At 38.6% G+C, this 26,621-nt stretch overlaps 1 protein-coding gene across 2 annotated transcripts in view; it reads right to left on the bottom strand.

Moving 5' to 3' along the window:
* LOC127499133 (NACHT, LRR and PYD domains-containing protein 3-like) overlaps positions 1–22,908 on the bottom strand; it is a 35,714-nt gene extending 12,806 nt beyond the window's left edge. For both annotated transcript variants that reach the window (XM_051869281.1, XM_051869282.1), the window contains exons 1-4: positions 22,763–22,908; positions 17,248–19,098; positions 12,174–12,344; positions 1,616–1,786 (exon numbers count right to left, since the gene is read on the bottom strand). In XM_051869281.1, the coding sequence (XP_051725241.1) occupies positions 1,616–1,786; positions 12,174–12,344; positions 17,248–19,098; positions 22,763–22,908 (2,339 nt within the window). The remainder of the gene's footprint in view (positions 1–1,615; positions 1,787–12,173; positions 12,345–17,247; positions 19,099–22,762) is intronic.
* Between the last annotated feature and the right edge of the window lie 3,713 nt (positions 22,909–26,621).

Below are 26,621 nucleotides of genomic sequence, written 5' to 3'. Positions count from 1 at the left end.
ACTGCCCAAATAGTATTTTTAATTGTTTTAAACAAGTCAAATTTATGCAATTTTGCCTGTAAACATAGCCTATATTTTAGAATGTTTATATATTTCTTAATTGAAACAGCGGCCTTGTTTTGCATTGTAAATTATTGTATGACAAAACTTTTTAAAAATATATATCTTACCGTTTCCTTCAAAATCTATCCTTCAAATACAATGGCATTTTTCATAATATTGGGAAGACCATGAAATGGGTTATCTTTAGGCTACTGTCTGTTTGTGTACGACACCAGCAGCACACCTGACTCCTGTGTTCAGAAGAGGTTGTACAGTACTGTGTACAGTATCTACTTGTCAGTCGATCACCGAGCAATTCCGTCGGTGTCTGTCATTATGCCATAAGCTATCTGCTTAGATGAAGTGCGCATCGATCATTATTCACGCGAAAATATTTTATCAGAACATGAGTTCTGCTATTTAGAACACAATTTAAAGTGGAATTATCATGCGCCAGGCAATCCTTGCTATAGTTAAAACATGCATGCCACAGGAAAAGTGTTCAAACGCAGCGCATCCACTACAAATATTTTTTAATTTTTTTAAATTTATTATTATTTATTATTTAAATTAATATAAACTTAATTCCATTAAGGAGAGTGACATTTTTAATCTAAATGTGAAAACTGAAATGTTTTAATGGAAAACAGAGTTTAAAATCATTCTGTTTACTTCATTACTTTGCTCACTCCAGTAAAAGAGTGCATACACAAGGTGTAGAGCTCCCGTACGGTGCGCACATATTTACGTTAAGTTTATTTTTTATAAATCCCGATATGTGTGTGGAAAATAGTGCATGCACATTTTAGTGCCTTTTTTGTGCGTACGCAACATTTATACATCAGGCCCCAGGTGACTCACCACTATTAAAAACAAGCCAGAAGAAGTGATAATTATGGGCTAATAGAACGTGCACAAAACAAGACTTCATAAAGATACAAAAGCATTTATTTAAGAATAATGAACGACCTTTGCGAGGACTCTGTGCAACTTTGGCACCCGAATGAATGAGAACAATAGGAGTAAAGAGTAAAATAGAATAATCAGATGTCTTGTTAAATTATCGTAAAAATTATCAATAATAAATTGCCATTTTAACCTAAATTTGAGGCCATAACAAAATGGAATCAGATAACAGGTTAATTGGAATTAAACTACTTTGCCAGACTGAAAAGACAGAACGCGTAGGAAACCTTTCCCCGTTCTATTGGAAACCGTCGTTGGGCCAATTGGGCGGGCCTTACATTGAAAAGGGCCAATGGAGGGAATTTGGCCAGGACAACAGGGTTACACACTTACTCTTTATGAGAAGTACCTTGGGATTTTTAATGACCACAGAGAGCCAAGACCTCTGTGTTTTTCACCCCATCACTATAATGAAGCATTAGGACCTACACAGATTGCAGGGACTCAAATAATTTTTTTTTATAACAACAGATGGGAGCACATACAAACCCAAAGTATTCATACACACTGGGGACTACTAATATATTACAGATAACAAGAGATCAGGAACAGAGCAGAGGGCATCTTTAATTTCATAACCAAGTGAATCTTTATCAGTTTTTCTTACTTCAGAATGTTGAGTTGACAGTGTGAACTCTTCAGTCCATCAGACAATAGCTTCACTCCTGAATCCTGCAGATCATTGTAACTCAGGTCCAGCTGTCTCAGTGGGTTTGATGATCGTTGAGATGAAGACAAACTTCTACAGCATAGACCAGTGAGATTACAGCTAGCAAGTCTACAACACAGGATGAAATACTGTTCAGAAAAGAAGAGATAATGGGTTAGATGGTTTTCTGTACATGGTGTCGATCACATATTGATCATATTGATTCTATTTTTCATCAGGAGGTGAAGTCTGAATATTGACTGACAATCAGCTTAAATATGTTTGAATGAGTCAAATACTATGAACCTACTTTATAATAAAATAGATCAGTTACAGTAATATATTTATATAGGTAAAGCTCTGTTTGCTGAAATAACATAACCAAGACACTTTATATTCCAAAGCAACAAATTCTAGTGCAGTAAAATGAGTAAATGAAATAAGAAATCAAAACATATGAGAAGGACAGTCATTGTTTTTGTTAATAAAGCAATAAAATACTTCATCTTTTAAAGGCACAGTGTATAAGTTTCACCACTAGAGGTTGCTTATTCAAAGCAATTACAAAGGTGTGGATTGATGACACCATGAATGAGCATGGTATCATGGGAATTGTCATCTTCACCTCCACAGCCAGCCATTGGAAAGCAATCTGATGGGACTTAGGCAGAAATGATGTTCATGGGTGAGCTTATTTAAGTGTTATTAATATCACTGTGGTATGAAGCAGGGCAGGGCAGAGACCCATGGGAGTGGAACAAGACTGGTGGAGAAAATGCTAATGAGACACACCTGCGTGACACATGGTCTCGAGTCCTATGGAATGACGACATTGAAGGGCGAGGAAGGACCAGGCCTGCAAAACCTAAATCCTGATTTATTTGTGCTCTTGCTTGTACTTTGCTTATTGTGAACTTTAACTTGTTTTTATAATTTTGCTGTAATAATTTGCTTATTTATTAGAATACAAAATATCATGTGTTACAAAAAACAAACAAACAAACAAACAAAAACAATACAAATACTGTCACATGTGCTCTGTGTCTGTCCTTGGACTTTTAAGTTGAAGTGTTTCCTGTGCTTTATGTTGTAGTTCTTTGTAGTTTGTCCATGTTGATTTGTCTCCCCAGGTGTTTCTTGTTTCCTTGTTATCTTGTTAAGCCTGTTTGCCCTTGTGTTTCCTTTTTCTTTGCTAGTTGTTGTTTCATGTGTTGTGACAGATCGTGTTAATGTCTTGGGTCTAAGGTTTCAGTCTATTTGTGTGGAGTTTTGTTATTAAAAGTGTGCATGCAATTGGACTCTCTCTCTGCTTCGTCTCTCAATGATCGTTACAGAACGACTAGCCAACTATGAATCCAACCGCACAGATCATGTGTCTCCGACAGGGGAATCGTCTTATTGAGGAGTATGTTAAGGACTTCATTGAACTGGCCCATGTAACACCTATGGACACAATATGCCTAATGATATTTTTTCAGGGTGGGCTATCTGAACCACTCAGTTGTGATGATGCCTTTGCATGAGCACAACATTCCTGCTGTATCAGCCACACCTCAGCCAAGATGGCCACCATTCCAGAGCCTTGTCACATCTTAGCTGATCTTCCAGAGCCTCGTCACGTCTCAGCAGATCTTCCAGAGCCTCGTCACGTCTCAGCAGATCTTCCAGAGCCCTCAGCCAAGATGGCTGCCACGCCTGAGCCCTCAGCCGAGATGGATGCCACGCCTGAGCCCATTGCAGTGCTGGCCATTATGGTCACAGCCATTTGGTGTGTGTGGGCTGCGCACACATCGGCTCCAGCCCATGAGTCCGTTCCAGCCAACGAGCCCGTTCCAGCCCATGAGCCCGTTCCAGCCCATGAGTGCACTCCAGTCCCAGAATCCAGCCTCCTGACATACAAAATTCCTGACTGCCTTGATACGACCTTGGATCTTCAACCGGTGTTTCAGAGCAGTTTGTGACATACTGTCTGTTGCTTTATTTAAAAGCAGTAAGCAGTTATTTAAAAGCACTGTGTAGTTGCTGATGCAGTGATAAGCTGTTTGCTTATTAGTACATGCATGTATGCTGTTGTTAACTAGCAGTTATCTGCAAGAGATTCAAGTATAGTTTCTTGTTTTAAACATTTTAATTCGGTTTACTTTAATAATTTTTTTAGTGGATTCAAATGAATTAAGTTCACAGTATTAACACTCGGGAAACGTGCCGGCGCGTTTTGCAGGATTTTTTTCACATTGCAGCAAAACAGACTTAAAATACTCTGTCATTTTTTATCATAGAGACATAAGTAATATATCAATTGAAACTATAGAATATCTTCTTTTATTTGTTTACACTTAGTGTAAAAACAAAATGTTGTGCTTTTTGCAAAATAAAGAAAACTAACATGATGCGTGATCTGTCGTCTCCCTCTGAACGAAGTCCAATCTGATAGTTCTCAGAAAATGAACTATAACTTAGTGAATACTAATCACAAAAAAATTAGACTTATGTCTAAAGAAACGTTGGAATGTCAGGTTTTAAATCGTGTAAGTCAAATCGAAAACAAATATTCTCTGTTTATGTAATCTGTATGAAAACAGAGCCATGTCAGATGCCCGTGATTCAGCTCATTATCCGCTAATGCGGCCACGCCCATGGAGCTAGCACTATTCAGACGCAAATTCTGAGGCAATACATGTATACATCGTCACAATCGTGTATTTATTGTCTTCAAAAGTGTTTATCTGCATGTTATAGCCATGGTTAGCGATCTCTGGAAGCCTCTGTTAGTTCCTGGAATGTCACATGGCCTGTTCTTCTTCAGAGTAATTTGTGAATAAATATTACTCCTCTGTATAGAAAATTGACATAAACATATGCGAATCCATCAATATTTCTCCAAATGTGCATGCTTTTAAGCTAAAAGCCTATATGAAATGCCATAGAGGTAACATGACTGTTCAGACGCTTTGCATCACAGAAATACATTATATTTTAAAGTATATAATAGAATAACATTATTTTAAATTGTAATAATATTTCAAAGGATTGGTGTTTTTTTCGTATGTTTAATATACATCATGATGAGCTTGAGACATGATCATAGAGGGTTTTTTCACATAGCCTACCTGACTGAAAGAGCTCATTATTATGCAGGTCATTAGCTCATTATGTGGATCTTTTGTCTTCTCAGGTGTGAATCACAGCATTATTCATGAATATTCACGCCTCCACGCATAATGTGTTTCTTGACAAAAAGTGTCTTAGAAAATTTAAATCTCTCTATTGTTTTATATGAACGAGTAGGCAGGATAATTTTTACATCATTTTGAAGCAAAAATTCTATTCTGCAACCTCCAATACCCAGATGTCTTGTGAATACAGATTTAATTTTTTTTTTGGCGTTATTTCAGTAACTTAAGTTTTTAGTTTTTTCAATAACCACGCATAAATGTTATTCCTTCAGAAATACAAACATGTACGTACATGTTGTTTACATATTATGGTAGCCAAGTTCGTGCTGAATACAGTGTAATGACACTTTTGCCATTAATATGTTTATGAACAACTGAAAAAAGCACAAATGTCAGGGCATGTCAAAACTTCTTTGGGGCCCCAAAACAGCCTCAGACTCCAGAGGGTTAATATGCTCACATTACTAGAACACAGTGTTGCCAGCTGCTTTCAATTGAAAGTAGCTAAAACTGGTAGCTAAATGTCACTAGATTACATCATAATGGCAAATTCATTGATCTATATAAATATGAATAGAGATTAGTGGGCAAAATAAGAATCTAGATAAGGTTTGACCAAGGAGTTGCTAGATTTGTCCCTAAACTTTTGAAAAAAGTCTCAAAAGGGGCGGGGAAATCTAGAGGCATAATCCCTAAATTGGCAACACTGCTAGAACACTATAAATATCAATTTATAATCTTAAATTGCAAATGGCAAATTTAAGAAAGTTGGAAATTAGGTAACTCTAGTTTTAATTTAGTGAAGCTGTGCTGCCAGTATTTTACTGCTAATTTACAGGACCATTTTTACTACACTGTAATTCTAAATACAAAAAAATGTTAAAACAATTTTTTTTTAGGTGAAGCTGCTTTCAGTTAATGACTGCAAATTTACAGTGAAATGTTTTACAGTGTGGGACATTTTACGTTGCTGTTTTAATTATGCTTATATGCCACAGTTTTGTTTTTTGTTGTTTATGTCTATTAGGATTAAAGTTACATTAAACGTTTGCCAGTTCCCACCTCCTTCCTCCCTGAATCTTACCTTTGTTACAGTTACGTTTGATCACTTAAATTCACGTGATTTTATTTAATTTGAATGAAACACCCACAAGTGATGAATTACTACTCATACAGGTCACTTTATTTGACAAATTAAAATTGTGGGGTAATGCAGTGCTGTTTTACCTGATCTAAACAATCTTAATAAAATACATTTGAATGTGCTGAAAATTATGTTATAACTAGGGCTGGGAAACTATTAAAAATTTTAATCTAATTAATTACATGATGTGACGATTAATTAATTAATTGCAAATTTATCATACATCAAATTTAGCTGAGAAATTATCCCCAAAAGATAATTTGAAGTCATCATTGTGGTGAGCATCAAATAGACATTACAAAAAGTAGATTCAGAAAGAAACATTTGGACCATGAGGTTAAGTAAATGATTACTGAATTTTAATTTTGGGGTAAACTATATCTTGATTTTTTTATATGACAAAAAGTATGTTCGAATTCAGAGTACTCATAAAAGAGTAGGCAAAAAGTACCTGGATGACCTACATGCTTCCGGCGAGATTCTGAAGTGTGCATATGACGGACACTTTATTATCCCATGAGGCCACAGGAGAGGATTGCAGTGAAGCGATGTAACTGATGCTGGTAGGTCACATGATAATGAAAACATATCCAATGTAGTATGTCCAGATTACATTCATACTATACACATTTATACTATATAGAATGTACTTTTTAGTGGTTGTGAAGTAATTACTTCAATTTCAAATGCTCACATGTGGTTTGTGAAGAGTGCTCGTGTATGCGGTTGTATGCGACTCCATGTAAGTAGTTAAATGTAGTTGCATCTCAAAATGGTTTTATAAAATGAATGTAATGAACACATTCAGTTATGTCTTAAGGGATTAAACAGACAGGACAAACCACATCCCATATTTCAATAGAGGTCTGTGCATTAGTGTGAATGCAGCTTATTAGATCTCCTGTTGTCTATGATGTAATCATAATAATCAAAGAACAGTAAAGCGAAAAAGAAGAGAAAAATCACTCCCAGCTCTTGAATGGAAAACATACTCTTTCAGTACTCTTAAATACTGAAAGCACTCTTTGTTTATTGATTGTAATATGCTTTTTTTTTGGTTCCTCTTTATTATTTACTACTTGTTTTTATGATTTGAAGCTATATTAGTTTATATATTTACAATCATTAGCAAAAGTTATTCAGTCAAGAGCAGTGAGTGATTTGTTGTTTGATTAACATTAAAGGGTTAGTTCACCCAAAAATGATTTTTTTGTCATTAAGTACTCACCCTCATGTCGTTCCAAACTTGCAAGACCTTCGCTCATCTTCAGAACACAAATTAAGCTATTTTTGATGAAATCCAAGAGGTTTTTTTAATCTCCAACAGAAAGCAACAAAATTACCACATTTAAGGTCCAGAGAAGTAGTAAAGACATCATTAAAATAGTCAACATGACTACAGTGGTTCAACCTTAATGTTAAGAAGGGACAAGAATACTTTTTGTGCACAAAAACAATACAAAAATAACTTTATTCAACAATTTTTCCTCTTTCCTTTCAGTCTTCTATGCAGTTGACACAGTGAATGCAGTGCAGAGCTTCCGTGTTTACGTCCGAACGCCGGCTCAGTACTGGCCGAAGCTGTTCACGTGAGCATCACGACACACGCATGTGATGCTGACGCAGGAGCCGGCCAATACAGAGTGGGCATTCTGACATAGAACACAGAAGCTCTGCACTGTGTTCACTACGTTTAACAATGTCTTTACTACTTCTCTGGATCTTGAATGTGGTTAATTCGTTGCTTTCTATGGGAGATTAAAAAAAAAACCTCTTGGATTTCATCAAAAATATCTTAATTTGTGTTCCGAAGATGAAAGAAGGTCTTGTGGGTTTGAAATGACATGAGGGTAAGTACTTAATGACAGAAATTTCATTTTTTGGGTGAACTAACCCTTTAACAACACAGACAGCATGTTTATTAGGCTGCTGTCACTTTCAAGACCCGACGCATGGATCCAATATACTGTTGAACGTTTTTTTTTCTTAAGCGTTTACGTTCACTTAGGACCTAACCAATGCGTTTATGTAAATACGCAGCAAGACAGATATTGTGACAATATTTTTGTGTGTTTTTGACTATTAGGTTAACAAAACATTAAAAAGAAATCAATTTGTTTTGAGAGCCAGCTTTATGTGTGTGCAATTTGGATGGGAGCACGAGAATTAAAATCATGAAATTCCACACTGAAATTCAGATCAACCTTTCTAACGATTTGCATTTTTATTATAAACGTGTGTGTGCTATTTCTTGTTATTGGAGAAATCAGAGATTGATGGTACATAATAAATGATTTTTTACACATTTTAGCAATTTAAAATTTTGAAGGATTTTTTACATGACCCCCTTGCTCTCGCCAAACAGCACCCTAGTTGGGAAACACTTCTGAAAAAGGAGAAGGGAACTGGAAGAACAGGCATTCTCACTTTGCTTATTTCCACTGTAGTGCAGTCGTCAAGCTACTCCAACCAGACAGTATTATCAGCCACACCTGTCACACTCTAATGAGCATGGAGAACACAAATACGACACAACAGGGACATACGCATAAAAACACAAAGTTATGTCAAAGGACAAGACAGTGGCAACATACAACACAACCCTCTACAATGCGAGTAAATCACTAGCATATGCGATCAAATTTCAATGGCTAGTAAATTGTATGATTTCAAGTCAAGTCAAGCCACCTTTGTTTATATAGTGCTTTTTACAAATGCAGATTGTGTCAAAGCAGCTTTACAGTGATAATTTAAAAAATAGTAAATAATTTTGGCTGCACAGCAGCTCTAGAAGAAAATGGTGTCATTGTCCAGCTTAAGTAAATTCAGTATTGATTCATTCCTTTGTAAAAATCAATAGTTATTAATTTAGTTAATTCATCTATACATCGGCATCAGGCAGATCAAAAACATTGTTGAATATCAAGTGTCCCCAACTAAGTAAGCCAAAAGGCGTCAGCGGCAAGGAACCCAAACTCCAACAGGTGACAAAATGGAGAAAAAAACCTTGGGAGAATCCAGGCTCAGTTGGGAAGCCAGTTCTCCTCTGGCCAACAACAAACAGTGCATGATTTTCACTCTCCTGTGACTGAGTTAGAGGCAAAAAATAAGTTTAGCACAGATATAATTTCATTGACTGCTGACCTTTACGCACTGTCGCTTAACTGAGAGCGCCCTCTGTCACTTTCTCTTGCACATGCACTCAACGTAAGAGAAAGAGAGAGGCTTAAATATGCCACGTAAAAGAGAATTGGCACACTAGGTCTAAATGCAGGGCTCGACAATAAGGACTGACCAATGACCAACAGTTGACGGAACTGACACTATTCCAATTGGGCTAGTGCTGCATCGTCATGAAAGTTTATCACTTGCACATGTTTTTTTTAATCCTTGCCAATTTAAACATTCAAGTACAAAAAGACTCGGAAGATAACTTGTATGTGCTGTGTGAGATATTTTGTGTGTGCAAAGTTTTGTATGGCCCAGAAAGCCACATCTGACACGCAAATACTAAATTGAGTTCTCTTTCACTTCTCCTTGCACTTGAATGGACAATTTCACACAAAATTATGTCAAAATGCCCATCTTGGTGATTATCCTAGTAAACATAGTTGGTTATGACTTAAGTGAACGTAAACAGTTGAGAGATACAGTATCAGTATTTTGGATCCGTGCATTGTCTTAAAGTGACAACATCCTAATATTCCTGCTGCTGTGTGTGTTTTTAATGTTAATCAAACAACAAAAGGTTCACTGCGAAAAAGAAAAACTCTGCTCTTGACTGAATAACTTTTGTAACTTTAATAATGATTTATCTATATTTAATTTATACAGTGAAGACTATGCAGTGTTATTTTATGTTTGATTATTTTAATTTCTGTACCTAATCTGTATCTAACTACTGTAGATCTACCTGAAAAACACTATTTAATTTGTATCTTTGTTCTATTTTGTTTATTTTTGCTATTGCTTGAAGTTTGATAATTTGTTCTTTTTTTAATACCAACTGTTTACTTGTCTTTAATAATGTTTGAAAGTTATATTTATATTACATAATATATTACTGAATTTTTTAGTTTGCTTTGTTTCAAGTCTGGTGAGCAAAATAATAAATGTACTAGTCAATGGTGACTCGAGCTTCAGTGTGTCTGTAGAGGGTTACAACTAGGGGTGGGCGATATGACCAAAATCTTATTTCACAGTATGAGAATTTTATTTTCACAATAATGATATATTTTGATATAGCTATTTTTAATTTATTTTATTATTAAAAATAAGAACAAAAAAGCAAATTACAAACAACAGGACAAATACAATAAAGCAAAGATACTATCACAGCTTGTTGAAATTAAAGATGAATGAAAAGGATCTATATGCAGCAGCTTACATTACACAAAAACTCAAAACCACAGTCAGGAACAGAATCAACACCGTGAAATGTGATGACAACGGACAAAGAACTGAAATGAACACAGAGCTTAAATACACTGAAACCAATGAACAAAATGAACATAAGGTGCAAACACTAATTAACCCATGAGTCACCATAGAAACTAATGAACACAGACAAAGGAAACTGATCTAGAAACAGTGAAAACCAAACTCAAACTCAAGCAACTACAAACACAAAAACGGGACAATAACCCTGACAGATACAAATTAAACTTTACATTTTTCATCTACAGTAGGTTTATTTAACATGTACAGAAATTGAATAATCAGTATATAACTAAAATTTCAGTCTTCACTGAATCAAATATAAACTGATTCTTATTAAAGATACAAAAGTGACTCAGTCAAAAGTAGTGAGTGATTTTCTCTTTGTCTTTTGTTGTTTGATTAGCATTAATGAGACAGACAGCAGTTTATTATGCTGCTATCCCTTTGAGACCGAATGCACGGATCCAATTTACTGACACATATCTGGTTTTCACCCAGCTGTTTACATTAATTTAAGGAATAACCGACTGTTTACATGAGTACTCCACTTGACAGGTATTTTGACATTATCTGATGTTCAAGCACAATAAGACGCAAAAGAGAATTTACGAATGCATGCTGTCTGGGAGAGGCGACTTTATGTGTGCACGCTTTGGGTGTATGTCAGTCAGTGTAAGCACCACATGGAGTTCTTTTCCACAGCTTATTGCACTTAATAACTTCATTAAAAATCATACACATTCCATATTCGTGATTGCATGCTGCCTAAGAGAGGCAGCTTTCTGCAAGCATGCTTCAGCTTTCTGTTTTCTCGTTCATGCATGTTTCTGTATCACTCCTATGTGTATATAACTTTAAATAGTACTGTCCTACACGGATATATTTACATACCGTGAAATAAACGATATAGTAAAATCTCTAACGATAGACACTTTATACCGTGGTCACAATATATACCGCCCTAGTTTCAACTTTATGTGGGAGAGACAGGGATTATATCTCTTATCCTGCACAAAATGACCATGACACTACATTTTACATCCAAAGTAACAATTTACAGACATGTATCCTAAAAAAGAATTCTGTCTGACTAATACAGTGGACTTTGGGTCATATCATGTCAAGTTATTAGCCATAAGTGCCCTGTCGGTCGCACTTTATTTTACAATATGTGCACTTATGTGTACTTACAGTGTATTTACCTAAGAAAGTACTGGGTAATATAAGGTAACTACATGGGTTAAGGTTAGGTTTAGGGGTAGGTTCAGGGTTAGAACCTAGTTATTATCTAGATATTGTAAGTACCATAATAACTATGTAGTATGTACATGGGGAACATGACTGTAAAATAAAGTGCTACCGCCTTCTCAATATGGCCCTCACAATATGGCTGCTCGAACACTTCCAGTGGCTTCACTGTCTGCTGGCAGTTTAGAATTTCATAGAGATTAGTAGGAAGTTGTGAGTACAGATTTTTTTTACCCATAAAGCAAACTGATATTTAGTACGCAATACATGTAGAACACTTATATAATGTAAATTGTTCACTGATCAGTACTTAGATATTTTAATACGTGAATACATTTTTTTAAAAGTTGGAAATATATATGACATAAATATAACAACAGGCTGAAGCAAATAGAAACCATCAGATACACAGGGGTCTGCTGATATATTACAAACACAGGAGATCAGGACCAGAGCAGAGGTCATCTTTAATTTCATAACCAAGTGAATCTTTATCTGTTTTTCCTACCTCAGAATGTTGAGTTGACAGTGTGAATCAGTCAGTCCCTCAGACAGAAGTTTCACTCCAGAATCCTGCAGATCATTGTAACTCAGGTCCAGCTCTCTCAGTGAGTTTGATGATTGTAGAGATGAAGACAAACTTCTACAGCACAGACCAGTGAGATTACAGCTAGCAAGTCTATAACACAGGATAAAATATTGTTCAAAAAAGAGGAGATAATGGGTTAGATGGTTTTCTGTACATGGTGTTGATCACATATGATCACTTTCTATTTTTCATCAGGAGATGAAGTCTGAATATTGACTGACAATCAGTTCAAATATGTTTAAATGAGTCAAATACTACAAACCTACTTCAAAATAAAACTGATTCCAGATCAGTTACAGTCATATATTTGATACAGGTAAAGCTCTGTTTGCTGTAATCACATGACTAAGACACTTTGATTTCTATTCCAAAGCAACGGATTCTAGTGCAGTAAAATGTATAAATGAAATAAGAAATCAACACATATGAGAAGGACAGCAATTGTTGTTGTAAATAAAGCAATAAAATACTTTATCATTTAAGCCCAGAGATCATTTATCTTCCTAGTTAAAAACTGTCTCTGTCTTTTACTGCACTGACAGTACTCATGTTTTGAAATATTTTGAAATAACGAATTTTGATGTACCATAAAAAACAGGCGGTAACTTACAGAACTCAAAGGAAGGTATGTAATTCAAAAGGATGACTATAATAACACATGACTGCACACATTTACACATCAGCAACATCTATTCAGTGCCCTATTCATGAATTACCTGCAATAAAGAACTGTTTGTTTAATACTCGCCTCATCTGTCCTCTTTTCTGTGTGCGTGACAGAAGACCAGACCTTTTAAACTAACATGGGCATTCTCCTCACCCCAGTCAAACCTGCTGACCGCCTGCTCACCCTCTTCCAGGATGGCCGTTCGATTGAGGATTATGTGGAAGAGTTCCTCGAACTTTCTCATTTGCTGACATGGAACGAAGACACTCTTAAGACCATCTTTTGGTGTGGGTTAGATGATCATCTTTACCAGCTGGTTCCACCAGCAGCTACAACATGCTCCCTGGCCCAGTATATTGATTATGTGCTGTGGTTGAGTGGTTCTTCCCTCACAGTCAGCGAGGTTGATGAAGACACCATCGCTACTCAGCCACAGTCACCCTCATCCACTCCAGCTACCATAGTCACCACGCCTGTACCCGTCCTAAGATGGCCACCAGTCTAGTATCCCGTCCTAAGATGGCCGCCGCCACGCCTTAGCCCTCTGTCAAGATGGCCGCCGCCACGCCTGAGCCCTCGGCCAAGACGGCCGCCACCACGGCTATGAATCCATATCTCTTCCTCGTCCATGATCCAGTGAAGACTCCCTTCCTCGTCCCGAGGCGACTCCCTTCCTCGTCCCGAGGCGACTCCCTTCCTCGTCCCGAGGCGACTCCCTTCCTCGTCCCGAATCCAAAGATGGCTCCAGCCCATGAGCCCGCTCCGAACTGCCATGGCTTCCCGAACTGCCTGATCCGCCATGGCATCTTGAGCTGCCGGCTCCGCGTACTGTCCTGGAGAAGACCTGCCCTGATTACCTGTCACAAATCCAGGACGCCCTTCCTCCCCGGCTAAACCATCGACAGCATGAGGACACGCCTCCCGGGAGGGAGGAGTACTGTCAGCCACCACTACGTCTATGACAAGCTCCACGACCTACCTGTTATGCTCACCAGAGATACCTACCTGTTGTTCCTGACCCATCTTCCGTCATCCGTCTTCTGTTCCCTGCGTTGTCTCGCTGGATCCTCTGCTCAGCCATCACCGCTATCTCTACACCTTCACAAAGAACACTGCATTAACTTCAGCTAAGTCCACCAGCTTCATATTTCAGTGACTGTTTCCCTCACCTGTTTGCATCCTGCCCTGTTCACAAATTACCTGCAATAAAGAACTGTTTGTTCAATACTCACCTCGTCTGTCCTTTTCTGTGTGCGTGACTATGGGGTCACGCATGTATATCTGCACAGCAGTACTGTAGGAAAGAATGTATGAAGTTTATTTTAAGATACCTTTACAGTCTGCGTGGTTTTTAAAAAAAAAAAAAAAAAAAAAAAAAAACAGCCTGTTGAATTGTAAGAGTCAGAGAGACAGTGAAAAATAACTAACCTAAAACAGTGACTAACAGTCATAATCCCCTGGTTTCACAGACAAGGCTTAAGCTAGTCCTAGACTAAAATGCATGTTTGAGCTGTTTTAACTGAAATCAACTTGCACTAACATATATTAAAATGTCAGTGCTATTGTTTAGCACCGCACTGTATCTACATTCTACGTTGGAAGTTACGGACGGCCCAGCTCATATGGCACAATCTTATTAACTGCTTATCGCTTGAACTACTATATATACATATATATATATATATATATATATATATATATATATAAATATTTTTTTTTTTTTTAAGCACGCTATTCAGTGCAAATCCCGCCTTGCAGTCAATTTCACCGGTTAAGGTTAGGGGGTAGGGAAAGTTTGAGTTAGAATTTGTTGTAGCATAACATTGTAGGAAATCAACACTGATTGACATGTGCCTGTCAGTCTCTGGGAGGAGACCACACACTATTTTGAAGTTCCCACCCCCATTTGGACATCTCCAGTCTGCAGCTATACCCTTTTCGGTCATATTGTCAAACTTTAATATAGTTTTTGTTTTTATGTCAAACATTTCTTGTGAAGATTTAAATATTGTTTTGGAAGGATGTGGAAACTTATATTGAGAATGTTTCAATAAAATAACTATTTCACATATTTGTTTTTATTTTTAAGTATATAAATAAAATTAACAGAATATAAATAGGCTACCCTACAAACAGATAATAAAGAAATCAGGAATAAAAATAAAACATATATTACGTAACAATACTAAAGTATAAAAATGTATAAAATAGGGGTGCAACGATGTATTATTATATTAAGATATTGCAATATAATTTCAAATTGAAGATTTTTGTTCAACTTCCAAACAAAAATGAAGATATTTTTTATGAAACCTGAGAGATTTCAGTACCTTTGTTTAAGTCTATTCCTCTAAAACTTAAAAGAACCAAAAATGTCATAAAGGCATTGTAAAATAATCGAGTGGTCTAATCCAAATCCAAGTCTTCTTGAAGGACATGATTTCTTTAATATGATGAACAGATTTACATCGACGTGAATACTGTAGTAAACATGGATGTTAAAATGCTTGCGTGATGAGTGAGAACAACATGAGAGTGAGAGACATTTTTGGATGAACTAGCCATTTACAGTTCGGGAATAGTCATTTTGACTTGCTTTCTTGCGATTAGAACTGTGATTGATTGTATCTGAAGCACATACACGCTGCTGGAATGGCACTCCTCAAAGTGAAAGCGCAAACATCATTTAAATCACCATATCACATTTAGTTTTGGTAGTATGATTATTCAAAGCACTTTAGGTGATTTATTCTTATATGTATAGTGCATTAATAGCGCCCAGTCAACACGTGAGATCATGCGATGATCACAGTGACATCACAATTCTCATACTGTGATATTCACAGTGTGAGTAATATGTCAACTCAGTGTAAATTCAAACGATCATCATACTGTGATACTCACAGTGTGAGTAATACGTGAACTCATTGTGAAGTCAAACGATCCTCATACTGTGATTCCCAGACATGTTCTGGAATGTCTAATTCTGAGGAATTGGATCCAGAGTGAGATGAGGCAGATTTTATAAATTTGCTGTCCACACACAGGTGAAGGTGATCTCCTGAGGCAGATCTAGCTATCCGTGCCACAAAGCACACAACCAATGAAACTGGGTTGTATCTGTAATAGGAAGAAAATAAATTCTTTTTCCTTGATTCTTGGATCTCAGAACTGTGAGTCTCAGCAGCTTCTAGCAGATATGTCCCTCCCTAGCGTTTTGTGTGGGTATTAATCTCACCCCCTTGCCATTGTTAGCCTCTACAAAACCGCCTGCCCTACCTTTAATGACAGAGACAGCAGCAGGTATACTAGGCTGCTGTGACTTTAAGACCTAATGCACAGATCCAATATACTGTTGCACATGCATTTTCTTTCTCAACTGTTTACATTCACTTAAGACGTAACTGACTGTGTTTATGTGAATACTCACCAAGATGGTAATTTTGTACATACACTTGTGTATATTTGAGTGCAATTATTTATGGAAAGAACTCAATTTGGTACTCACAAATTGTTATGTGAGGCGGCTTTATGTGTGCACGATTTAAGTGTGAACATCTCTCAGAGAGCACGCAAGTGCTTTATGGTATAAAAGACGCTTGAATGTTTAAATTGTGAAGATGTGCGAATTATAAATTTTAGTGACAATGCGACACTGCCACAATTGTGCAAGCGATAATTCCGTCAACTATGCAGTGTGCAGCAGGCTTTTAAGATATGTTCATACTGTCAGTTTTTGGGATTGACAATCGCATTTACTTGCAGGTGTGAGCCTCGAAATGTCCCGTTCAAACAACTTACAGTAGTGTCTTGATTACTGTCTGTATGAACATGCAATGAGAGTCAAGCCCATATTCTCTTAGCAGTGACCATAGTGACAGTGACTAAAGTAATATCAAAGACGGCGACGTCCATAAATCTGAAAAGTCTCATCACTTTTAACATGACAGTTATCTGATAGTGACATGCGGTGACACGCTGTCAAGATGGCAACAGCCGGCTTTAGGTTTCAAAAATGCTCTTCAGAAACCTACGGGTGACGTCATGGACACTACGTCCATATTTTTTACAATCTATTGTTGTTACCATGAGATTGATTTCTGAGATCTGCAAATTGAGTGTCTGCAGATCGTCTTTAGAAACGATTATCGTTTGATAGAGATTGGTAGGCAATCAATTGGAGCACCCCTACTTCACATTTCCCTTTAAATATTGTAATGTTAAAGAAAACGGTGTCATGATTTGATGGAGGAATTACAATGTTACTGTGTCTCAACAAAACAGACACATTCAGTTTAATCTCCAATTACATAAATTAATACTCACAGAGCTTTTCTGCAGTTCAGCACAGCTAGTATCAATCTACTTCTGCCCTCATCTGATGTGTTGTATTTCTTCAGATCAAACTCATCCATTACCTCTTCTGATATCTGAAGCATGTAGGCTATTGTTGAGCAGTGAGAAGGAGGGAAATAATTCTCTGAGTGATTCTTTGATTTAACAAACTCCTGAATCTCTCTGTACAGAGTCTGATCCTTCATTTCCAACAGACAGAGGAACAGATTGATGCATCTGTCAGCTGAGAGATGTTCATGACCCTTGATTTTGTCTTTAATGTACTGAGTGGTTTTACTGATGGTTTCTGAACTGTTCACTGTGTGTGTAAGTAGATCCTGTAAGAGTCTCTGATTGGACTCTAGTGAGATGCCCAGCAGGAACCGCAGGAAAAGATCCAGGTGTCCATTTTTACTCTGTAAGGATTTATCAAGAGCTACTTCTAGTAGCTCATACAATCTATTCCACTCATGCCCTTTCAGAAACAACTTCAGTGATTCCTCATTCTTGACTACATGTGAGTAAAACACAAAGAAAGCAGCTAGAAACTCCTGAAAGCTCAGATGTATGAAGCAGTAAACTTTCCTCTGATGAATCATGGATTCCTCCATAAAGATCTCAGTGCAAATCCCAGAATACACTGAGGCGTCAGTGACGTCTATGCCGCTCTCTCTCAGGTCCTCCTCATAGAACATCACGTTGCCCTTCATCAGCTGTTTGAAAGCCAGTTCAGCAAGTTTCACAACTACGTCTCTGTTGGACTTCAGGAGTTTCTCTGGATCTCTCTCATTATACTTCTGATTCCTCATGTTGATCTGAGTCAGCAGGAAGTGGATATACATTTCAGTCAGAGTTTGAGGGATTTCTGCACTATCATCTTGTTTCAGCAGGTTTTGAAGCACAGTGGCTGAGATCCGGCAGAAGACGGGTATGTGACACATGATGTGGAGGCTTCTTGATCTTCTAATGTGTTTGATGATTCTGCTGGCTAGATGCTCATCACTGATTCTCTTTCTGAAATATTCTTCCTTCTGTGGCTCATTGAATCCCTGAATATCTGTCACACGGTTGATGTATTTTGAGGGGATCTGACTGGCTGCTGCTGGTCTGGAGGTGATCCAGATGAGAGCAGAGGGAAGCAGCTCTCCTGTGATAAGGTTTGACACAAACACACCCACTGATGAAATCTCATTCACATCACAAACTTTCTGAATGTCTGAAAACACCAGTTTTATTTTGCTTTCATCCAGACCATCAAAGATGAACAGAACTTTACACTCCTCATAAATCTTTGAGTTCAGATCTTGAAGTTCAGGATGATAGTCCAGCAGAAGTCTGTGAAGACTGTACTGGTGATCTTTAATCAAGTTAATTTCTCGGAATGGAAGCACAAACATGAAATCTACATCCTGATTGGCTTTTCCCTCGGTCCAGTCAAGAACAAACTTCTGCACAGAGACAGTTTTTCCAATTCCAGCAATGCCTTTAGTAAGAACACTCTTGATTTTGTGTTTCTCCTCAAATTCTGGTTGATTTAAGGGTTTAAAGATGTCATTGCAGTAGATTTGAGTGTCTTGTGTTCTGGCTGTTTTCTCCATCTGTAGAACCTCATGTTGTTTATTCACGCCTTCATTCTCTCCCTCTATGATGTAGAGCTGTGTGTAGATCCTTTTCAGAAGCGTTTGATTCTCTTCTAGTTTGAGTTCCTCAAATAAGTTTTTATACCTGTTTTTCATGCTGGTTTTGTGTTGGTCTTTGACTCTCTGCTTGATGAGGGTCTGACAGTCAGTGCAGGTCAGATGGAGGTGCAGGTCAGATCTGATCTCATCATCTCTCTTCACTCTGCAGAAACAGTGAGGATGAACATATAAACTGTGAAGAAGCATTAAAATAGAGAAAATCCTTCAAATATAGTTCTCAAACTGGGGTCTGTGTCCCCAAGAAGGGCGTGAATACATAAAGTACATTTATAGTCTCACTTACATCAGTACAGATCAAAAATGTTGCACTTCAGGGTCTCAGATTTTCTGTCTAATAAAAATTCTGTCTGAAGCACTAAAACTCTAAAAAGATGCTAAGGCTGTATCTGAGATCTGTCAATTGTTCACTCATTTACTTTATATAGTGAATGGCACATAGTGCCCTGTATAAGGAAATGGGAGTGTATCAGAGAGTGCCAACAGGCTTTCCATTTGGGCAAATGAAGTTTGGTTCCAATTCAGTCGGTCACGTTTGACGTCCGTCGGACAGACCGACGAATAGGAATCTCGCTAGAGAGGCCAATCTACTTTGAGTGTAACTACAACGAGCCAGTGCACATTGGCATGCAATCATATGCATCAGCTGCTCGCCTTGCAGTGCGGGTATATAATGAGCAGCAGGTGCATTGCATCTTCAGCTTTTCGCTTCGAAGCCGAACGGTGTTTGTTCCTGTTCTCTGCAAGCAAGTGTCTGCTAGAAGACGAGTCAAGCTTTTTGCTTCTCTCTTTTTTTTCGAGTGTGGGCGAACAGCATAGCAGCGGGGTCGAAGTCCTCTCTTTATTTTCAGTTTTTTGTTTCGTTTGCCATTATTGAGCAAATAGCTGTTTTGACAGCGTCAGAAGGCTGTTCTCACGGCCGGTACGGTGCGCTTCGAGCGCTGAAAGCCGTTTTTACGGCTGGTAAGAGTGAGCGCCTTCAAAGAGAGAAAGAGCACACGACAGGCTGCACACAATCCCTGTCTGTGTTGCGGCGGCCGTTCCCCTGCGTGCTTCAGCACTTTAAAAGAGTAAAGTCCCTAAGAGAGCTTACACAAGTAGAGCTTGTGTCTTTTTAAAGATGACATTCTATTTGTGTGTTTCTGGATGCGGTCGTTTCCTGTCCTCACTGATGGCCACGATCACTGTTTCACATGTCTGGGCGCGTGCTGAAACGATGTTCGTGGGTGGTTCATGTTTTCGTATGAGAACATGATCACGTCGACACGCCGGTCGTGACTCTTCTTTCTCCGGGAAGCTTGAGTCCCCTCTGTTGTTGGCCATCTGCCGCTTGTGTGTAAAAGCACAGCCGCGGGTCTGCCCGACACTCTGGGAGACCGCGGAGATCAGCGAGAGCAAACCTCTCGCTCCTCTGCGTGTCGTGTGCCGTCGAGCTGTCGGGCTGCAGCACGGGTTGTCACGGCAACCCAGTGTTCGCTCGGCGCTCTAGATGCGCGGTCTCCTTGCGCTGCCAGGAGAGTGGCGACTCCACCCCCAGGTGGTCCAGCTGATCTGGAGAGAGTTCGGAGAGGCTCAGGTAGACCTGTTTGCCTCACCAGAAACCTCCCATTGCCAGCTGTTTTACTCCCTGTCCGAGGGAACACTCGGAACAGATGCACTGGCACACAGCTGTGATCAAAGTCAGGGAGGACGAGGAGCAGGTCTGGCTTTGCTCTGTCCAGTTCGCGCTTTGCGACTGTACATAGAAGAACTCAAAGCTTCAGGACCTCAGACCAGCTCTTTGTCTGTTACTGAGGCCAGCAGAAGGGAAAGGCTGTCTCCAAGCAGAGGATGGCCCACTGGATAGTGGATGCCATCGCCCTGGCTTACCAAGCTCAGGGCGTGCCCTGCCCGCTCAGGTTGCATGCGCACTCCACGAGAGGTGTCGCATCTTCCTGGGCGCTGGCTCGTGGCGCCTCGCTAACAGACATCTGTAGAGCTGCGGGCTGGGCGACACCTAACACGTTCGCTAGATTCTATAGCCTTCGTGTCGAGCCGGTCTCCTCCCGTGTTCTCACCTCAGGTCAGAGGCATGGAGAGGCCCCGGCTTAGTGTCGGCTTGCTGCGCTTACATGCGCTTTTACTCCAGAGAGTCCCTACAAGGCAGACCCTGTTGAGTCCTCCGATCTCCCTTCGGCAGCCGACGTGGCGGAGCGTCTGGCGCTAGGCCTGTACTCCGTTGTATCCTTGAGAACCGGGGTTAGGCTGGGTTTCATATGTGTGACCCTACAGGGATCCCATATGTCTAGTTCCAGGGTTGCTCCTAAACGAAGCCCGTGTCTTTCCCTCCGGGAGAACCCACCTCTCATCGAGTTGGAGTCACCCCAGTTCTTCCATATGTAGTACAGCCCTACGGGGTTAGTCCATATGTACTTCTCCACGTAACTCCTTCGGGGAAAGATGGTGCTTCCGCAGCGTTCCTTTCCCAGCGGAAGGGTACGCTTTCCCAGCGTTATCCAATAGTCTCACTGAATGGGTTTTGGGGAACAGCAGTGATCGACACTCTCTGTGTTAGCCCTGTCCCACCGTCCTTAGGCAAGGGGGTTCAGGTGGCTTACAACAGAGCGCTGGAAGGGGGCAGCTCCTGTGGCGCTTTGTTAGGGATTCCTATTCGTCGGTCTGTCCGACGTACGTCGAACGTGACCGACTGAATGGGAACGTCTCAGTTACAAAGGTAACCCTCGTTCCCTGAAGGAGGGAACGGAGACGTACGTCCCGTCGCCACAGTCGCTGTACCCCGCTGATGCTGCCGCCTATCTGGTTCGGCTCCTCAGCGAAAACCTGAAGATGCAACGCACCTGCTGCTCATTATATACCCGCGCTGCGAGGCGAGCAGCTGATGCGTGATTGCATGCCAATGTGCATTGGCTCATTGTAGTTACACTCGAAGTAGATTGGCCTCTCTAGCGAGATTCCTATTCGTCGGTCTGTCCGATGTATGTCTCCGTTCCCTCCTTCAGGGAACGAGGGTTACCTTTGTAACCGAGACGTTTTCGGGTCAGTGTCATGTGAACCATCACTGCATACACCAGTGCACTCCAGAGACAGTATAGCACAGAGCAGATCATAGGCAGTTAGAGCAGACCACAAAACATATCCAACCCATTTGAATTCTACACAGAATATTTTATTGCTGAGTGCTGAGAAAGATCATGAGGAACATCTCAAACAGTTAAGAAAGCCTTGACATTATAAACAGTAGTGGCTAGCAAAGAAACACTGGTGCCATGTACCAGCTTATATTACAAGATTTTCAAACTACACATAATTACCACTACTAAAAAATATCAATATAATATTACTTTAGTAATGGTTTCATATTAAATCTAAAAGGGGGAATCTTAACTTTAAATACAACTGTGGAGGCTCTAAGCAGCTATGCCAGGGTGTGTCATGCTATTGACAACCTTTAAATAGGGATGAGCTCTTCGATATGTCACACCCTGACTTCAATCGGAAACACAGACACAGGAAAATGTTTTGTTTAGTGGAGGGAGCATTCAATGTAGAGCCTCTCTGGGGGGCCAGACTTAAGTTTGAGAACCCCTGAATTATACTATATAGTGGATTATTGTTCACTCGCATCACAAATGGAGTTCTATGACTAATACTGTTTCCTACATACTGTATCAATGTTGAATGATGCACTGCAGACATCTGCAGACAGATAATATAGTAATGGATATATAATGCAGAACATGGTTTACACAATTAGGATTTGTTCCTGTGTCAACATCTTTGTTTATCATGTTCATCATGTTTATACTCACTCAGGGTCAGAGTTCTCTGCTTCATCACTGAATTTAGGAGGACAAAGCAAAGATCTGTCACTCTTCATAGACACACAGCTGGGTTCTGGAGAAGCTGCTTTCTGTGTGTGTACATCCTCCTCCTCTCTCTTCTCATTGAGACTCATTTTACAGGCAGTGCTGTAAGAATAGTAAACAGTTAACTGAATTAACTCTGTTAACTGAATTAATCTGAGTGTCTGGATCATTCATTAGTGTCAGGATTGTGATCTTTTAAACTTAAACGATTTTCAGTTTTTCCCTTAATGATTCCTCAATAAAAATGATTCCGTGAACAGCAGAGATTATAGTCACTAGAGCTGCTTCCACCTTGTGCTCATTTCATCTCTGAGAAATCACTCTTCACATTAACACTAATTACTGTAAGACTTCTGAATTCACTAAACGATCGATGCAGACACATTGTCACAGGATAGTTCTGTTTTTGTTACTGAATTTCTGTGACTGCAAAAGCCAGTCTAAATTTGATCAGCAAGTACTTAAAGGCTGCCAAGAGTACGAAAAACTGATAAAGTAAGAAAGTATCTGAAAATACTCTTAGTAGGACAGAAATATTAGTATTTACACATGCAAATTTATATTGATTCACCAATGCATGAGAATGAATCCAGAAAGAAATGTGTTCGTTCAAACCTACTTCTGTCTCAGAAATGAAGAACATCAAACACAAACTTCTTTCAGTTCATAAATCCATTCTGTCTCTAGATAGCAGCATTAAAATTATCTGTTCTCAAACTGATTCACTTTATTCACAAACAGCTTTAAAGAGTACACTAAAATAGATTTACTTTTGAAACATAACCAACAGGTTCAACAGGTTTATTTTTTTGATGTAAGAGAGGAAAACATTGTTATGCGCATGTGTAAAACACCTGCACAGGAGAGGCAGTTATTTTCATTTCTGAATATGTCCACATCTAATCCAAATACAAAAACAAAAGTGTGTTTACACTAATGCTCTAACTTTACTGTGCTAAGATGACAACAACATGTCTTGAAATACAAGAACAGTCTACCGTTTACCAGGGGTGATTCTAGAGTTTCAGTATTAAGGGGGCTCAGTCCCCAATGAGGGTATGATTAAAGAAAATATTTAATATAGTCTTTTGTTTGTATACTAGGGTAGGCAGGAACAATACATACAATAGGTTCTACACCTATCAAGTCAACCCCTGAATATTGATTTTATATCAAATAATTTTAACTAACCAGATCATATTCATTAATATTCATTTAGAATACACCTGCAGACAAACCATACTGTAATTGTCTAGTTTGGCAGTATGTTTAATGCCCTTCATTAAAACATTCCCTTTTTTGTTTTCTATTTAAAAAAAACAAACAAACAAACAAAAAAAAAAAACAGCACACGAATCTATCAATTTGCTTCTTCTATAATTTAAAGTGACATCAAAAACCACAAATCCCTTTACTTTAAGGCTATAAATGTCACAATCAGCTGCTCATTATTAAGTAGGACAAAACAACATCTTTCTCTGTCTCTCACTCTGTTTCTGTTGAATACAATAATCTCTTTCTTTGTATCAACTCAAATTTTTAGTTTAAAGCTACAATATGTACATTTTTCACCGCTAGAGGTCGCCTATTCAAAACAAAGGCGTAGCTCACAGCCAGTGGAAAAGAATCGGGATGGGACTCGAGCAGAAATCATGTTCATGGATGAGATTATTAACGTTACTGTAGTATGAAGCAGCGCAGGGCCGAGTGCTGTGGGAGCTGAACGAGAGTGGAGAGAGAGCTGGAGTGACTGCTAATGAGAGACGAACGCGACACGTCTCGACAGCAGCGGAACTTTTATTATGCCGCAGTCGCCGGCGCTGCTTCTTCCGGTCAAGTGTATGAGGTAACGCAGCGCTGTTTTATCATATTAGATACATTTGACTGCTGAAAATTATGTTATAACGTTACTCTGTGCGTTCACTCGATGGCTGCTGTGAGACACTTGTTGCACACTGCAGTAAGCTAGATCGATTTTAGAATATAATAATAAATGATGGGTGGCTTGTGTTGATAAATGGCATTCAATTCATTTTAAAACGTACTGTATGATGGCAAAAATGCTGTATTACTTAGCTACTTGACAAAATGGTGTTTTTCTCTGAGGCATGGTAAAAGCATGTTCTCTCAGAAAATCGAGAAAACTAGGTTTAAACAATAAGACTAAACGTGTTGAGCTGTATAACAATAATTTGTTTTCTGTCTATAAATGTAACCAAACAGTTGTTCTCTTGTCTAATAAAACATGTAATATATTAAAGCGTCTTTAGTGTTTCCATGGTTTCTACAAAATAAAACGTAAGTACTCAACTGAACAAAATATATAACACTGGCCTAGTGGTTTTTGGATATTTTACTGCAAAAATCTTACATATTGTAGCTTTAAATTAACCTCATGATTTTAATCTAATGCCATATCCACAAAAAAATATTTTAAAAATTAATTCCTCAAATGAAAATAAAATTTTCTAAAGTATGTCTTTACGTTCCATTTTCGCTGGAGGAAAACTGTCTTGTATCGATTGCACACCGCACTAGTTCTTAAGACATAATGGCTGTTTATGCAACTGGCCCCAGACCACTACCCTACAGTTTTATGGAAGTGCAAGTCCATTTACTAACATTTATATATTATACATTGACCATTTCCAATTCTGCCATATAAGCATATAAAAAACATTAAATAATTAAACCACCATTTACTTTTATTATTATTAATATTATTACATTAAATGTATTACACTTAAATATGTGAATTATATGTGAATGATCAGAAAACTGATCATTTAGCGTTGTCAGGCTTTTATTTGTGCTAAATGGATAAAACAACCGAGCTGTACATATTTGAGTTTATCCAATTTTACCTGCCACATGATGGCACTGTTTTGATTTCGACACTCCATTATGGGGAGCTTACTTTTTGACCGGCTCAAAGCTAATAACCTATCTTAGCCTAATCTATTATCTGATAACATCCCCTAAAACTACTAATTTAGAGAGCAATAATCAAATATAGCTGCAAGCAGCGATGACGGGCCCAAGCCCGGTTGCACCGCCAACCCGGTGGCTTCAGGGCAACTGTGCATTGTAAGCAATAGGCATTTAAAATGGGTAAACATAAAAGGACTATGTCAAAGTCATATGAATACACCACATTTACTGCAGCAGTTGGAGCCCAAATGATCACAAACCACAACAGCCACATCCATGAGATCATTTAAATTTAGATGAATTTCATGTCATAGAATATCATAGGTCAATTTCAAATGAGTGCAGAATATCATCCTAATCTGCCATGTCTGTGGTTTTCTCAGACAACCTCTACAAAAGTCCAGAGCAAATTACACACTGTTATTTGCGGAATTTCAACTGTGCTCTGTAATACAGTTGGCCCTGTTTATTAATTTTATAATTTTATTTTTTCATCATATACTACACATATTGAAATTAAATGAAAGCATGCTTTTGGTGCACAAGATTGGTGCACAAATGATAGCCCTGGTGGTCAAAAAACACATGAAGAGAAGTGTTAGGATAATACAACATCAGCAATTACAGACATTTGCATTAAAGGGTTAGTTCACCCAAAAATGAAAATAATGTCATTAATTACTCACCCTCATGTCATTCTACACTTGTAAGACCTTTGTTCATCTTCGGAACAAAAATTAAGATATTTTTGATGAAATCCGATGGCTCAGTGAGGCCTCTATTGAGAGCAAAGATTAATAAATACTGCAGCAAATGTATTGCTCATTTTTAGTTCATGTTATGTAATATAATGTTAACATGACACCTTACT

This window comes from Ctenopharyngodon idella, chromosome 17 (assembly GCF_019924925.1).
Source record: "Ctenopharyngodon idella isolate HZGC_01 chromosome 17, HZGC01, whole genome shotgun sequence".
NCBI lineage: Eukaryota > Metazoa > Chordata > Actinopteri > Cypriniformes > Xenocyprididae > Ctenopharyngodon > Ctenopharyngodon idella.
The sequence above is the reverse complement of the archived record's forward strand: the minus strand, read 5'-3'. Positions and strand labels throughout refer to the sequence as shown.